Here is a 17951-nt window from a genome sequence, read left to right as displayed (position 1 = left end):
AAAGCATCATTTCAAACAAAAGAATAAAAGATGATAATTTTTTAAACCTTTTCCATAAAAAGATTAATTCGACACAAGAATAAATTAGTATGTATAATAATATGTATCATTAATTTGTTTTAATAAAATAAGGTTTTTCAATAAGTAAAAATGCGTTTTTATGTGAACCTCCATTAATCCGACGTTTTTGTTAATCCAGTTGTTCTTTGGTCTGATATCTGCCGGATTACCGAGTCTACTATTTTAGTAGGTACCTATATTTATTATTTTTATTCATAAGATAAAAATATTATTTCAGAATACACGACACGACACGGTGATTTTTAAGTTTTTAACCCTCCTTATTTAAGTGGAAATATGTCAACTAGATCAACGTGTAGTAATAATATGTCGTGTATTCATGATCCATGGCGGTCCTATGTAAGACGACTGTTGTGGTCAATATCATACCTATATCAAACATATTATACCAAACCCAGATTACTATAAAACCACGAAAACGTCTTACGCAGCATATAGCGATAAATGGAAAAAAAAATAATAAAAACTATTGCTAAACCCGTAGTAGAAATTTAGTGGTTGGGGGGGGGGGGCAAGAGGGTGACATTTCCGCCCCCACCCAATGGAAATTGTTCGAGAAGTAAAAATCATATAGACATATTTATATATATTATGGATCGCGCATTCTACACGTGTACACGCCCTGCTTTGGGTTGCAAGAGTCAATATTGTTATAGAAAGAGATAGTCAATACCTGTGCATATTATAATGGACCTAAAGTGCGATGCTATCGTTTCCTAAAAATGTGGCTGTCTTTGTTGTTGGTCTTTTCTCTCCCTCTCGCTGTTAATGGGTTATAGCCGGTATAGATGATGACCTTTAAGTCGTACCGTATATTTTTCTATAAATTTCGACCCCCGGACCTTTATTTCTGTGATCAGTCCATTTCTTCATGAGTCTATGGGAAAAACGATACATTTACCCGGTCACCCAACACCAGAAAACAACAAAGGCGTTACTCGTTGCAGATGGCATCAATAAAAAAAATTAATGGTTCACGATTGTACTTTGTACAATTTTGTTTTGTCAATCACAGTTTTTACAGTTTGCATTATTATTATTATTTTTTTTTTAAATATTTAGCTTCTACTTACTTTCTTGTATTCCGAGGGTTACCTATTTTTTAGGCTACGAAAATCGGAACGGCTATTTAGCTATATACTGCTATACACGCCGTGAACATGGTCAACGTATTCTGGACGATAACAGCAGCGCCATCTACAGGTGTTGTATTGGACTTCGACGTGTGCGCATTGAACACCAGCGATTGTCGCTGGATGATGCTGCAGTGTACAATTTTTGTTCATAATTTTATTCTCAGATTTTAGTTATGGATTTCCAAGCCAATCAACCCACATTAATATTTAATTGATAATTATCATAATATAGACTACTGATTTATAACTTGACTTTTTATCAATCGCTAATAAGTAATAAGTGTTTCTGCTTATTCTGCATTTATATTTTTCCAAAAAAATGCTGCATACAAAAAGGAGAAATTCACATCACAATGCTTTTATGAAAGATTGGGTCACCGGTTTCATATGACAGAGAGGTTGATGGATAACATTATAACATTGGTCTCATAGTTTGTCAAAAAGATGTACTTTTTTTGCACAAATCTGTATTTATATTGTATATAACCAATAATCATACTAGATTGTAAATTGTTGGTCAGCAACAATATTATTGTGTAAATATTACACAATTAGGAAAAATAACAATTAAAAAACAGTTACAGGTTACACACACCATAATGACTTAACACTAGAAATTCGTCAATAGAATCCGAAATGAAAATAAAATATATCAAAATCTCTGCATCATATCGATGTTAACATTTTTTTTTTTTTGTGTTAACCAATATTCAATTTTTAAAACAAAATAACTAGTATTTATTATATTTATTGGACGGTTTTAATTGGTTAGTTTAAAACTAATGGGTTTGCTTATGAGTTTGCTGGTTATTGAATACACGTTTTTAGAGTAAGTTATGAAATCCCCAATCGTCTTTAAATTTAGAACTGTTGGCTTATCATTAAAATCAGTTGTCCATTCTTCAATTATCCATTCTTGTAGATGATTACTCATTTCCAAATTAATTGACTGAGGGTTGATATTTGTTAGATAAATTATTATTTTAAGTGCCAAAGCTCTTCGAATTGTATGTTCCTTAAATTCACTAGTGTCTCCACCATCAAACACTTGTCCCTATCAAAGAAAAAAAATTAATTTATAACACTAAATAATTTATTGAAAATAATAATATATTTACTTCTGGACGATCTTGATATAATTCTACATCCAAATAAGACCAATATATTAAAGCTATGAGAACAGCAGATGGAAATTGTTCAAAGTGTTCTGTAAATTTGTCAAATAATAACTCAAATGATTTTGTGCAGTTTGTATCTTTATTCACCAAACTCCACACATGATTTCTTACTTCTTCATTGTTATCTTCAGAATAATGTATCATTATATTCCATAGCTTGAGAACTATGAGCAAAGCCAATTAAAAATGTGTTATATACAATTGTATTAATGTTGAGCAACTTTAGTAAGTTCACTTACAAACAATGGCGTTAGAATTATTTCTAATAAGTAAATCATAATGATCAACAATTATGTCAAGGCAAGCATTTTTGCACTCATCAGATCGTTGGTCGCAGTATATATTGTCAAATAAGTATGTTAATTTTTCTATCACTGATTGATCTAAAGATTTCTAAAAATAATTTTTATTATAAATCAAGTAAATAGTAAAGAAAAGTAATAATTTTTATATTACTTACTTGAGTATACAAATATTCATTTATACATAATAATGCTTGGGCAATTTCAGAGTCTTTTCTAGTATTGAACAATTTTGAAATAAAATTGTCAATTGAATCATACATTTTGAAATATATGTCTAGAACTGAAGTAAATTTTGACAAAACAAAATATTTCATATCAATTGATGAGTCTATTAAAGTGCACTGTTGACAGACTAACTCCATAAGACTTTTGTTAGCTATTAGTTGGTTTGCTAAAACTTTGCGATCCCAATAGAGATTTTTAAAATGATCTAAATCATCACAAATTTCAACAGGTTTTTCAGATAAAATAATACCTAAAATTTTAAATACTGTTTCACAGTGCACTGTATTATTCATAATATTGTATACAACTATTGAAAAATCAGTTTGAGCTTTTAGGCTGATTGCAAATAACAATAATGTAGCACTTTCCAAATATTTTGATTGTCCGATGGCTTTAGTCTGAACTGATTTTGTAATTGATTCCAAGACAAGTGTACAAAATTGTTTAACAGAATCATTATACTGTAAATTATCAAGTTGAAGCCATAAACATGTAATACATCTTAAGAAAACTTCTTGTACGATAAAAGAACAATTAGTAAACTGGTCATAGTTCATTATAAGATCTTCAGTTAATGAAACTAATTTATCAAAATCATCTAATGCAAGTTTTGGTAGATTTTTAACCAAGCTAAACATCTAAAATCAAATTAATTTTATTATTAAAAAATGTAAATAAATTATGTATATTCTATTAACATTGGTTAATAAGTATAAGTAAATATTTTAAATTACCTGTAATAAAAGTCCATGTGTTGTATTTTCTTTTGAACGTTTCATAATTAATTCATTGTATGTTATGTAAAGATGATCAATTAATTTATTTTGTGTAACTTGAGGTGCAATTGATATTGCAGCTAACATTCTAGTTTTCATAACTGGACTTTGAGCGCATTTAAATATATACGGAATGTAAATGGCCAACTTAAAAATAATTAATTTTAATTGTTAATTAATCAACTGTATAATATACAATGATTTGTAAATGAAATGTTTGTATTATTTTAATATAACAAATAACTCATAATCAAAATTTAAATTTACCTGGAAAATACAATCAGTAGCTTCATTAAGTGTTGGATATAGTCTAGCAAGTATTAATAATGTCGGATATAATGAAGGCCTCATGTCCATTGGTGAAAATTTTTTGAATTCATTTAAAAATGTATCATATAACTCTGGATACCTTTGAAAGAATTCTCGACCGGTCATACGATTTTTCCAAGATATTTCAGTAGATGATCGTGGAACACCAAATACACGATTAACTAATGCACTAAGTAATAATGTAGAAGAATTACGAATCTATAAAAATGTAAATGTTTTTTAAAAATTTATTAGCATAAATAAATAGATAAGTTCCAAAGACTTAACAAATTGGTTAGGCTAGACTATCCAATAAAAAGGTTGACTTAAGTATGGAATAACTTTTTTAAATATCAAAGATAGTGTAATTATGATCATAAATATTATACTTACTGGCCACGATGATGAGTTAAATAATACTATAGATATATCAATTGCTCTAGATACAAAAGGACCAACTAGATCTCCTAACTGTGAACATCTAAATAATGCTCTTAAAACATTCAGAGCATGAACCACTCCAACTTTTAAATCTTCATTTATATTCTTATTTTCACACATACTTATCAATGTTTCCATAGTATAATTAACATTTTTTCGTTTATCATGGTTTGTACAGATTAGTGCCTAGAAAATAATTAAGATATTATTATATAAAAATGAATTAAAATTATTATTTTACAAAAAATACTTACTTGAATGATAAATGGCATTCCAGCACTTCTTCTTGTAACACAGAATGATTCATCCAATCCAGTTTTAATCTCAGTTAACACATCTTCAAGATATTTTAGAGGAATTTTGTGTAACGTAGGAGACCTAAACAAAATAAACCAAATATAAGTCTCTTAATTTAATGATGTGAACAATTGTTTTGATAATATGTATATATATATAGAGTGAGTTCATTTTAATTTTATCACATTGGTGTTGATCATTTGGATTCTATAAAATACACTTAATAAATTATTATGTTTAAAATAAAATATAACATTAATTTATTAACCCTTTATTGTTTAATGAAAATGTTAAATAACTAATTTTAAAGCTAAAATAAAAACACTTTCTTTTTAAATATAATTATAGACAGATAAATTACTAGCTTGCTGTAAATATTTTTATATTTTTATATTGACATTTTGTTTATTTTATTTTTATTTTGAGGGGAAAAGCCAAAATTAGTTTAATGTAGACTAGAACATTTTTAAGTTAATGTAGGTTCTCATTGCAAATATGTTTAAAAATTATCAAAATGAATAAATAATTATTTTATTCTTTTATTGATCAATTTTTTCCATTTCTTGAGATGTTAGTAAATAATATGAATAATTATAATTTATAATTACACTGAAGAACACAATGTTAATATTAAATATTAAAAGTATAAAAAAAATTGTATATTAATTGTTAGACACATACATTAATTAGCTTTTAACTATTTAAAACCATGAAAGTAATTCAATTATCCAATACATGATGGTCAAATAAAATGTAAATTTAATATAAGAAGCATAAGTTTAGGTAAAGTTTTTTCTTTTTTATTCCAACAAACAGTGGATTCTATTTAGTAGTCAGATTGTGAAACTCATTATAATACATATAATATATATAACAATTCATCAAGAAAGTTCTCCCATATTTTTTTTTATTTAATGATGAGTTTATTTAAATTCTGATGTGGAGAATTTTTAAGGGCCATATTTTCAAATACTTTCATTTTTTATAACAATAAAAAATCAGCGCTTTGTGTCAACACCAACAATTCATTTTTTTCAAATAATATAATAATCTTTTCATTTTGTACATTTTTAATCAGATAAATTTGTGAAAATATTTTTGTATCTAAATTGAAATTCAAACGAGCATTTTTAGATGGTAAATGATTCTGGTTCTCATTTAAAAACAATTTGAATTTGAATAAATGTATTATTAAGGGAAAACATTGAGGATGACATGGTTAGTGAATCATTGAGTATATTATAATATGTTAGAAAATGTAATGAGTTAAAAATTATCTTAAATTATAGTAATAAAACAAATAATTAGTTTTTAGTATTAATTGTTTTATTTTTTTTTTAAATAATATAACTATAATATATATATATTTTAGTAGTTTATACATACTTCCACATGATAGAGCAAACTTTTAAGTATGCAACATATATTTGTTCAAATGCACCTCGGTGTTTAGTTTCAGAAAGTAATAAAGTTAAGCATGAACATATTTTTGTTATCAGAGCATTGCTTAAGTTCGAATCTTGTGTTTCAATAATACTGACTATATCTGCCAATAATAATGATGATTCTTTTGTCGTACGCCAGCAACAAAGTAGAACCATTTGTGAAGTCACTTGACAATCATTTTGATATAAATCTATATTTTTAAATATTTATTTATCAACTTTTATATTTTACATTTTGTAACATTAGGTTTGATGGATAAAAATAATAAATATATGAAACTGTACTTTACCGTCCATTGGAATAATACCCTCAGGAGATGAATCATTTACAACAAAAGATACAAGTTTTATACATTTTAAACAAGTTGTTGATAAGTTTTCTATGAAAGTAGTCCAACTATCCTTAAAACAATGATTCCTGCAAAAATATTTATTATAATAACTACACTCGAATAAACTTATATAATATAATTTTATAAAAATGATTTTATCATTTTAATTTATTTAAAAATTTTAGAAGTAAAAGAAAACTTACTGCCAATTAAGAGTATTTAGTAAATGTCTTATAGTGTGAATTAATCCATACATTGGTCCTTTTGCTGATGCCAAAGTAAGATTTTCTTCAGCTAGCTCAATTTCTTTTTTAAGGTTGTCCAGTAAATCCAATATAATAGAATATGTACTTTTTTCATGACTAGAATATTATGATATATCATTGAGTTCAAATTTAAAATACATTCACAATAGTCATACACTCGACACCTAATGTATAGCCGATTGGTATTTTGTATTATTATTTATGCATTTTCAATCATATTTGATCAATAATATTTATTTTATAATTAATTATTATATTTATTAATACTAGAGCACTATTTAAGATTCTATGGTAATTACCCAAATAAGGTTGGTTACAATTATATTTATAAAGGCAAAAGTTGAAAAATTTAATTTTTTGGGAGTAATTTGGATTTTGCCCGGTTGTTTTGAGGGTTTCCCGATTTCAACTTTTGCCCGTAACATAATATATGTTATGCAGAAAATATATTTTTACAAAATATGTCATAATGTATTAAAATAAATCAATCAACCAAAAATAAAATGAAGAAAATACTGTAAAAACAGTTAAGCCATTACACACTTGGAATTTTGTAATACACACAATGTTGTCCCCGGTTAAAAGTAAAATAAATAATAAAAGATAACAATTAATTATTTTAATAGTTTTAAACTCACTTTGTATTTTGTTTCAAAAATATAATTACTTCTAATAAATATCCTGCTGTAATAGAATCAGGTGGGCTAGTACTAGATGCTAATATTTTAGATGTTTTCAACATATCTTCAATTATTATATTATTCTATAAGAAAACAAAAATCAATATATTTCATCAATCATGAATTTTATTTTAAACATGAGTTACTATTAAGTAATTACCACTTTGATTAATTCTTGGCTGTTGTAAGTTAATATATCTTTAGCTAATATTTTATTTTGTTCATATGTATCCCATAAACAATTTAAAACTACAGAGAAATTGTTTGATTCATTAAGTCCTATAATACCAGTTGGGAGAAGATATGTTTGAATAAGACGTAATGACTCAAGAGCAAAATTGCGCCTGAAAAAATTAGCATCAGGAAAAAGGTTTTGAAAACAAAAATTTGAGAACCAATGTTGAAAATCTGTGTAGTATTTAAGTAATTTTGAATTTAAAGATTCATCATTTCTAACTGAAACAGAAAATTGACTTTCATTCATTCTTATAAGTGTCTGAAATCAAAAATAAAACAAATCTTATTAAATATTCCATAGTTTTAAATGTTTTATATTTTACTAACTTTTTTAACAAAGCTCAAATTTGTTTGTCTAACAGATGCCTTTTCAGTTTTAATATTATAAATAATAAAGTATTTCATTAATTCCAACTCTTTATCTGTGAATGGTTGAGTTTTTTTTTGACAATCCAAAATAAGATTTACAGCAATAAAACGGACCTAAATAAAATAATATTATGATCATCAATAAACATTACTAAACATCAAATAGACAGTAGACTAGTAATAAGTATACTAATTAGATTTTAAAAATAACTTCTAATGTACATTTTCATCATTATTATGAAGAGCTTTTTTTAATGTTTCAATATTCGTCTGACTCATCCAATTTCTGTCATCATTATTTGTTAAGTAATTTTTTTTTTCTATGTTGAAACAAATTAAATATATTTTTAATGATAACTCATTTTGATTACTTAAACTGAAACATACAACACAACAATATATTAATAATTATTCAACTATAAAAAGTACAATTATTTATACATTTTTACAATCCATACAATTTATTTACATAGAAAAATTAATTTTTTAAAGTAATAATACATAAACTTACTCATATATATGTTTTGAAACATCTGGATTTAGTTCAACAGCCTTAGTAATAATTTGTTCAAAATATTTTATATCTAATTTATCTGTTTTCTTGAATAATGGATGCAACCAATAGTCAAACCAAAGTTTATTTTCAGTTATTGTATAATGGTTCAACATCAAATTTATAAAAACTGTTACAGCCTGTAAATAATTATTTTACATTTTAAATAACTAAATAATTTTATGTTTTACAGTAAATCACTGTTTGATATTTTTAATTAAACATAATTATTAGAAAAAAAATTATAATCTAGAAATGTGATTTATTTTTAAAATACTTTTACTCACTGAATTGTTAGAAGTCATTAAATCTATTAAAGTTTCAGAAATATTAGGTAAATATTTAATAATTGATCCAGAATCAACTTTATCTGATATAATTGATAAAACAACAAAAAATGCTTTGGAATTTTTATCACATGTAGATAAACGTTTCAATACATTATCTAATATATGCTCATCTAAAAGTAAAATAAAATTTTTTTTAAATGTATCATTGGAGAACTAAATATTGTATATACTTGGAAATACCTTTCATTTTTATTATATTTATCATGGCGTCTCTAGCAGAATGCCTTACACCATCTATAAAATGATCCAGGCGTATCCAAAGAAAAGTGATTAATCTTTCAATTTGCTCTTTTTCTAAATTAATTTCACTTTTGGTACATAATCGTTTTAAAAATATAACCAACACTCGGCTTGAAGATATTATAATACTGCTATCATTCAAATTTCTTGAAACAATTAAAAGTATGTATAGGTGTAACAAAATATTAAGTGTAAATAATTAAAAAAATTACTGAATACCTATTACTGGTTTCCATTATAATATCATATAAATTAGAACAAATTGATTTTTCACTGCCTGGTTCAATCATTCTTAATTCTTCACCAGTGAAAGTATTTAATATTGCCACACAAAATCCTAACTTAATCAAATCTGATCGCGTTGAAAGTTTATCCAAACACATCTAAAACAAAAGATCTTATTATTATATTTCTTTTGTAAATGCATTATTTTACCTTCCAGCATTCAAGAGTAGATTTATTTTTGATATGTGAGTATACTATTGAAAGGCAACAGTTAAAAAGAGTTTCCATAGGTAATTGATCACTATCTAATAAATCCATAAAACATGCATTAAAATGTATAGTCTCAGGAAATACATTTTTTTTATAAGCTGTTAGAAAAAAGCGAAAACTTTCATGAATACATCTGATAGCTGATATTTTTTGTGTAGGACAGCTTTCACAACTAAAATATAAATTAAATTAATCATAAATATTGTTTAGATAAACATAAATCTTAAATTAACAATTAACATTTAATTTTTACTTAACAGTAGTTTAAAAATATAAATTAAATACTATATTGGGTGAACAAAATTTTTTATTTCTTTGTAATTTTTTTCAACTAGTAGAATATTAAGTATTATAATGTTTCTTATGAAAACGACAATATTATTTAAATATTCATTTCTGAATAACCTCGTGTATTAAATTATTAAATATTAAAAAAGAATATAGTCCCTACTTTAAATGTATCTATTTGTATATTTTATTGGCTAGTAAAAATATTTTATATTTATAGTTAAGTAAGAATAGCACATGAGGTTGTCTTTTGTCTATACAGTTTTAGTTGGTAGAAATTAAAGGTATATATTTTTTGTTTTTATCAATGTAAATTATCAAGACTGTTCTATAATATATTCAATAAGAAATGCTTACTTACACTAATATTTCATATGATTGACGTAGATTAAGTTCAAAAAATACCATAACTTTGTCAATGCAATTTAAAATAAAATCTGGAAATTTTTCACAACATTCATTTAATGTTTTTAAGAAATATTCTGTTTCAGATAAATTCTGCTTATTTTCCATTTTTGAAATAAACTGACATGAAATAGCAATTGATAATTCTGATCGCCATAGAACTGGACATGTTTTTAAGCATCTGAAAAAATTAAATATTAAATATCCATAACACATCATGTCAATACAATCAAAAAATAAATATAATATTCACTTTGTAACAGTTTGTTTCACTGCATCATCAATACAATGTTCGGTATATATTTTAGCTAGAAATGTTAAGAAGTTGTCAACCAATTCCTTGTTACATTTATCTGAATAACATATCTTGCATACCTAAAGTTACAAAAAAAAAAATTGTATTAAGTCCCCAATACAAATTTAATGAGCAACAATAATTATATTGTTAGGTAATAATAATTACGTGTTGAATGATGTTGATGAGCGAATGAGAATTTATATTACTTATAGAAGCATCATATTCTTGACGGAGCCCTGGAAAATTAATACCCGATTGATTGTTTTATTTATTTTTACTAGTATTTTATGTTGGTTTGTTAATTTATTCTACCTGTGGCTTCTAAAATATTCTTCAACTCATTGATTAGACTTGGATGACAGACATCTGGTCGGTAATTGAGTTGTGAAAAATCTCGTTTTACACTCTTTAGGTTTAACGCACTCATAGCTTTGTTTAATTTAATTCGAATTCAAATAATAATAAATATTACCGGTGTAATATAATATATCGTGTACGGTGTACCTATCTCGGTACCGCGGTGCACATGCCATACACATATTCTTATCTACATGTGCATTAGTACTTTAGTAGTATTTATGAATATATTTTATAATCACGTGATATCACATTATCACTTAAACGGTTATGATAATAAAACAATGTTTTTTAAATTCAAACTTATTTTTACTTTACACTCCGGAGATGCTCCACATACTGCATTATTATATGTCTATATATAGTAGTAAATAGTAGTATTACTACCTACTACATTATGGATTTCTATAATTATAGTTTTTTCTCAATGCTAATACGTGTTCAATATAATATTATATCTACCAGATTGAGTGGCGGAAATAAGGAAAAAGGTCTAGTTCGCAAACATTACAAATGGTTCAATTAAATAATTACACATAGGTAGGTTAACATTTTTGTTTTTTAATCAATATTTAAATTATTTAACATTTAATTAGGTGCTGGTGCCTGCAAATAAAATTGTAACTAAGTAGCTCTATTCTATTTCTATAGGTACGATTAAAATATTCATTTTGAAAGAGAACTTAGAAAATTGTAGATTAAACGATTACTTACAAGAAGGCTTTAATCCTTAAAAATCTCAATTTATACATCTCTCAATATAGTTACTTAACTATAAAGTTACACATATTTTTCCACAAAATAATAACCCAACTAAGAATTATCGTAGGTGAAATTTAGTGAAATTTAAAAAGAAAATATTTTTTGATGGCAATGGGATAATCCGATAATCATCACATCATGATTCATGGTGGTGTTCATGGTGGTTAAAGACTTAAAATGTTAATGTATATTTAAAATAAATAAATAATTACGAATTTGAATATAATAAGTTACATATTTAATGTATAATACCTATAGTTAAAAAAAAAAATAGTGCCAGATTTACATTTGTTTTCTTTCTTTTTAGCAATTACACCGCATGGAACAAACACTGAGCAGAAGCCGGAATTAATGTGAGAATTAATTGTACCAGGTAATTTTTAGAATTCAGAGATTTAAAGTGAACTAAAAATAATAGTTTTGAAATCCAAAGATCTTTAAATTGTTGAGAACTGGAACCGAATTTACATATATTAATATCAAAATAACTGGAACTAAAAATAGAGCCCAAGAACCCGTATTATTAATTCAAAATATCTGTTGTTACATTGTATGATGATACATTAAAAAAATAATGTATTTTTATATTTTTTGTCCATATCTTTGTGACCATTTTTCAAGAATGAGAAGTGCTTTGACAAACTAATATAATTTGTGTTTAATAATTTAATTTTTGCGAAATCTTAACTCTTAAGATTTAAATAACTATTTATATTTAATATTATTTATATATTATTTTGATTTTATATGTATAAAATATAATAGTATTTTATGTATGTACCTATAAACAATTTAATAGTTTAGTGCTTAAAAATACTAAACAAAAAATATTCGGAACCGTTATGTACCGATTTTAATCAAAACCCTAATTTAAGCAGTTTCTAAAATCAGAACCAAAAAAACCAATTAAGAAAAAAAAACCTAAAGAAGCAGTTCCTTATTTAGATTGACAATACGTAGATATTGTTAAAACAATAAACTTAATAAACTCTCTTTATCATGTAGAATAATAGTTTTATATCGGATTTTTAGCTAAAATATTTTATTTTTACCTACTTTACTATAATAAATAAAAAATCTGAATTCTAATTTTAAGAAAAAAATTTTCATGTGGTACCGTAATTGATCTTATATTATATTAATGAATTATTTACCTATACCTATCTAATTAATTAGATCAATTCATAGTTCCTACTTATTTAATAATAATGGAATATAACGCTACAAAATTATTATACATTTATTTAAAAGTGGATTGATACTTCACTTTAATTTATTACAATTTACAACTTGTACTAATGACTATCCTGTATAGGTAGTTGTTACATTAAAAAAATTGTTTTAATTAGTGTGTTACATTTCTACGATATATTTTAATAATATAATTAGAGTTAAAAGATAAATAGAAGTAGCAATTTTGGAATCGGCAGAGTTGGTATTATTTGGGAGTGTATTATTGTTTACATACGTTTGTAAATGTTGAAGTGCGAAGGCTGTTGTACCACAAAATCTTTTAAATATTTTAATGTTCATTCTCCTCGAACTTGACCCATCTAGGAAATCTCTGAATGCCGAGGTAGTGATCCACAAGTATCCGTTTGAATCAAATGCGAAACTTGAAATCCAATCGAATCTCACTTCTTGTATGTACAAATCTTTGATTTCGAAACTGTTTTTCAAAGTGTTCCAGGCAATTACTTTTCTAGTCAAACCTAGATACAAGTTCCCAGTCGTATCCATGATCATAGCAGTCGATGTGTCTGTTTTGAGTCCTTGGTTGTTAACGTAATGACTTATGTCGTTGATGAAAGGCGCATCGAATACACTCAATGGAATTGTAAATAGACTGTCCATTTCTACGGTGGTGAAGTATAACATATTATCAATTGGAGATATAGTTAAAAGTGCTTCGTTATAGTCTTTAACGCTGGACAATAATTTACATTGAAATTTTTGAAAAAATCCTAGGTCATAATTATAAACAATAAACCCAGAATTGGGACCTATATCAGCTATTATAACAGTGAGTGATTTCAAATCGATTGAAATGCCACTAAGTATACTTTGATTAGTGTACATGCTGCTCGGTATCACCGCTGATCGTATCATTCTACCCGTGTTTATGTCCAGTATAAGCAATTTCGGATCGCAGGTGTAATCGGGTTCTTCTAGATCGTAAACCTTACCCACGTCTAACATCCATAAGTGACCTAAATGATCAATTTCGATTTCCTTGATGTTTTGCATCCCAATACAACTACCAACTTTTTGAAGACTTAAAGACGGAAATGGTTGTATAGTACCTCTGTTACTTTTGCATAATGTGGCCAGAACCCCTGGCTTAAACCTGGGTATGGCCATGTACAATGTGTTGTTCCAAATTTTCATTCTGTGCACAAGATTGTTTTCTGGAATATAGGAATGTTCCGTTTCATGAATTGACAAATCTATTTTGTCCCACTGATATACCACGTTTAACTCACATAAACAAACGCTTAAATAAATATTGATTATTAGATATATTATCATTTTGGTTTAAAAGTAATCGTGCGACTGAAGAACTTATAATAGCTAACAAAATGTATACAAGTGTTAGGAGTTTTAACAAAATGTAATTACCACATTCATTTATATTATTTAATATTCTCCAATAACATAGTCGACGGTTATCTGCATATTCAGTTTCAAAAATTCAAAACACAATCACTTCACATAATGGTTGAGTAATTATTCAATGCCACATTATCGAGTGGCATGTACAAAACTACTATTGTTGGTAGATACATACGAGTATTTGCACAATAATACTATAATGATTTAGTGACCATAAATGGACGTAGACCACTATACTATATAATTAGTAGGTCAAATATTTTTCATAGTATTAATACAGGGATTTAAATATTACGATATTGGTATATACCTATAGTTACCTAAAATTAGAATTTACTAGTTACTGTATTGATATTAAATCAAAATTGTTGATAATAATTATTATTTATTTATTTATTCTTTCAAATAAATAGATATTACAACGTCATAATATTTAACAAAATTTAATACAGAATTATTCTAGAACACTAAAATTTCTCGAATTTAAAAATATATTTATTATAATGCCACGATAAAAAATTATTAATTAAATTAAAATAATACTTAGAAAAATATTTTTTTCATAACATCATTATAAATTACTAACTATATAACATAAATAAAAAAATCAGCTTTTAAAAATAATTTCTGTAAAAATACCTAATTTTTAAATAATAAAAAATTAAACAAAATAGGATTAAAGGAATTTTAAATAGGTATTATTAATTTAAAATGAACTAATAATGCTCGTAAATTATACAAAAAAATTAAAAATATTTAAAATAATATTCATAGCTCACGCTAAAATTAAAATATTTTGAAAAAGATGGCTTGTAAGATTGGCATTTTACCTAAAATATACTTAAATGATTGAAAAGTTATATTTTATATAACATTTATACAGTTATGAAACTATGTACGTAAATGCAGTTCAATTATATACATGCTAATGCATTTGTTATTTAAAATTAAATTTTGTATACAATTTTTTTCATATCTTATTATAAGGAAAATTATATAAATATATAAAATAAACATAGTTCAATAGTTTAAAGTTGTTGGTGATTTAAATAAGATTGTATATGTATATAATTTACACATTATAATATATTTCAAACATTGAAAGTAACCTGTTGACCTATACTAGCATATTATAATAGATTTATACATAAATTAGTCATATTGTTTTAGGCGATATAGAAAAGCGTATGATACTATACATGCGGATTTCATGATCTGCTGTTGTTAGGTTAAGCCTAATATGTGAAACGTACTGTGGGACTGTGGGAAAGTAATAACCAATAAGTTTATATAATAATTGGAGTTAGAAACAAATAATTTCGTGGTATCGTACGGTAGAACCTACTTAAACATGTACATTTTATATTATACAAGATTATATAATAATATATAACATGTCTTATACCGTTGATGTGGTCGTCTCGAATACTTTTTTAATAATAAATACTACATAGTAAAAATACATTTAATTATAAAAAAGGTAGACAAGTGGACACCACTTTGCTATACATTATGTATTTATGTGTCAAATTTGAAGTTAATGATGTATCATGGTAAACGAAAAATGATTCTGAGAGGAAACGGTCTATCAGCCTATAGATCTATAAATCAGTATAATCATTGCTCCGTTTAAAATCTAAAAATCAAATATTATGTTCCTTGGCCATAAATTTATTGATTTTAAAACGATGTGTGTATTTATCAAGACAGAATAAATATTCAGCATCAGTTTTTGATTAAATATTTTTTTTTTTGTAATTTATAATATATAAAATATAAATAACCGTAGATGGTATATGGCTACTTGAAATGTTTAGTGCATTAAAACTGTACATTATATAATTTTTTTAAAAATATTTTTCCTTTTTTAAACTATATATTGATAGAAAATTAGAATTTTCAACTTCTTTTTTTCAATTAATATTAATAATAACCTACATATTATAGTATTAATATAATATTACTCCGGCCTTTACCTATAAGTGATATACTGATAATTTATAAATAAAGTGATATATTTATATTATTATTTTTTTTTATTATTTATAACCCCAATTGGATCGTTTGTCACATTAAATCTAAGTAATATTCAATAAAAATAGATACCTACTAATACGAATATACCTAACTAATATATTTAAAAATTTGGTATTCGACGAGTTGATGTTCTCGATGCATTTCGAAACTACTCAATTGATTTTGATGAAATTATGATCAATGTGTGTAATTTTTTTCCGCCATAAGATAGGATATTTTTTTATGCCGGTTAATGACTTCTTTATTATGTTTAGGGCTGTGCGATTATTTAATAGATTATTCGAACAATAGATTATTTTTAACGAATGATACATAATCGTTTAATTGATTAAAAAAAAGCATCTCTTGGCGGGACAGTTATGTAAAATTGATAAGTCATCTATACACCAAATCAGAAATCCAAAAATTGTTTTTATCCTTATGCTAAATGTTAGCATTGTTAGCATTATAGGCAACCAAACTTAATACCGGATGCATTTTGTACGGGCGACAAAGTACACTGGAACAGCTAGTAGTTATATAAATAAATTATAAAAAAATCATAGAAATAGAGGTTAACATCATAGTAACATACCGTTTTCTTTATCATTGAATTAAAATTAATACATCTAATATAGGTAAATACTAACCTACTCAATGATACACGAAGTACATTCATATATTAATAAAATATTCTGTACAATAGAGCAAGTTCATAGATTTTTTTTCATTTGCAAGCTTGTCGTAGTCTATTTATTTGAGTTTGTAAGTGAAACAGTAATATAACTACTATAATCTAATAATTTATTATGAACTATATGAAATGCCCACATAATATTGCTTAATACATAATTTGCATTATTTTTCAACAGTAATGAAAAAAATGTGTGAAATCAGAAATGTATTTTACATTTTAATTGTTTGCTCAGGTACCTAATATATTGTTATTTAGATATTTTTTTTTAAAGATAAATAATAAATATTTTAATTCCATTAATTGGTTAAATTGTCGAAGATAATGTCCTTGCGCATTCTCTTTAATTTATTATTGTTTATAGAAACTCCCTACCTCTATTCACTTTTAAACAGAGTTATATTGTTTTTAATTTCACCAACGAGCAACGATTATTAATATTGAAAGACATCGGTTAACACGAACTATTGTAATATTATAAATGCTAACCTTTTCAAATATCGTAACATACTAGGAGTAGGTATAATAATATTTCACATATAATTTGATATTAGTGTAAATCATTTCATAGTCCAGTACCTATTCATCAAATTTAAATTACATTATGAGTTATAACCTTACAATTGTTTTTAGAATGGTTGATATTAATGTATATACCTTAATATATTATAGTGTATTTAAAATTATATAATAAAGTTATTACTAATAACTTTAATAAAAAAAAATAAAAGTAATAAATTCTCATAAGTTAATGATTGGAGAAGTCATACATTTTGATCTTTTAATTCTAAATAATTTATTCT

At 25.3% G+C, this 17951-nt stretch overlaps 2 protein-coding genes across 2 annotated transcripts; both read right to left on the bottom strand.

The window, feature by feature from the left end:
• Positions 1 to 1646: 1646 nt before the first annotated feature.
• On the bottom strand, positions 1647 to 11516 carry LOC132919028 (tRNA (32-2'-O)-methyltransferase regulator THADA). The gene is made up of 24 exons (XM_060980384.1): positions 11019 to 11516; positions 10872 to 10942; positions 10662 to 10783; positions 10365 to 10589; positions 9656 to 9887; positions 9440 to 9603; positions 9161 to 9366; positions 8918 to 9090; positions 8589 to 8770; positions 8300 to 8453; positions 8036 to 8191; positions 7632 to 7967; positions 7430 to 7554; positions 6729 to 6887; positions 6484 to 6611; positions 6135 to 6384; positions 4706 to 4829; positions 4404 to 4637; positions 3969 to 4229; positions 3660 to 3848; positions 2856 to 3563; positions 2635 to 2788; positions 2336 to 2559; positions 1647 to 2271 (listed from the first exon to the last, which is right to left on the bottom strand). Exons 1-24 carry the CDS (start codon positions 11131 to 11133, stop codon positions 1978 to 1980), a joined length of 4986 nt encoding a protein of 1661 aa, XP_060836367.1. The 5' UTR covers positions 11134 to 11516; the 3' UTR covers positions 1647 to 1977.
• An 88-nt stretch (positions 11517 to 11604) lies between these two features.
• On the bottom strand, positions 11605 to 14429 carry LOC132919047 (major royal jelly protein 1-like). Its single transcript, XM_060980402.1, has one exon. The coding sequence runs from the start codon at positions 14352 to 14354 to the stop codon at positions 13179 to 13181; it is 1176 nt and encodes a 391-aa protein (XP_060836385.1). The 5' UTR covers positions 14355 to 14429; the 3' UTR covers positions 11605 to 13178.
• Positions 14430 to 17951: the final 3522 nt, after the last annotated feature.

This window comes from Rhopalosiphum padi, chromosome 1 (genome assembly GCF_020882245.1).
Source record: "Rhopalosiphum padi isolate XX-2018 chromosome 1, ASM2088224v1, whole genome shotgun sequence".
NCBI classification, from domain to species: Eukaryota; Metazoa; Arthropoda; class Insecta; order Hemiptera; family Aphididae; genus Rhopalosiphum; species Rhopalosiphum padi.
The sequence above is the reverse complement of the archived record's forward strand: the minus strand, read 5'-3'. Positions and strand labels throughout refer to the sequence as shown.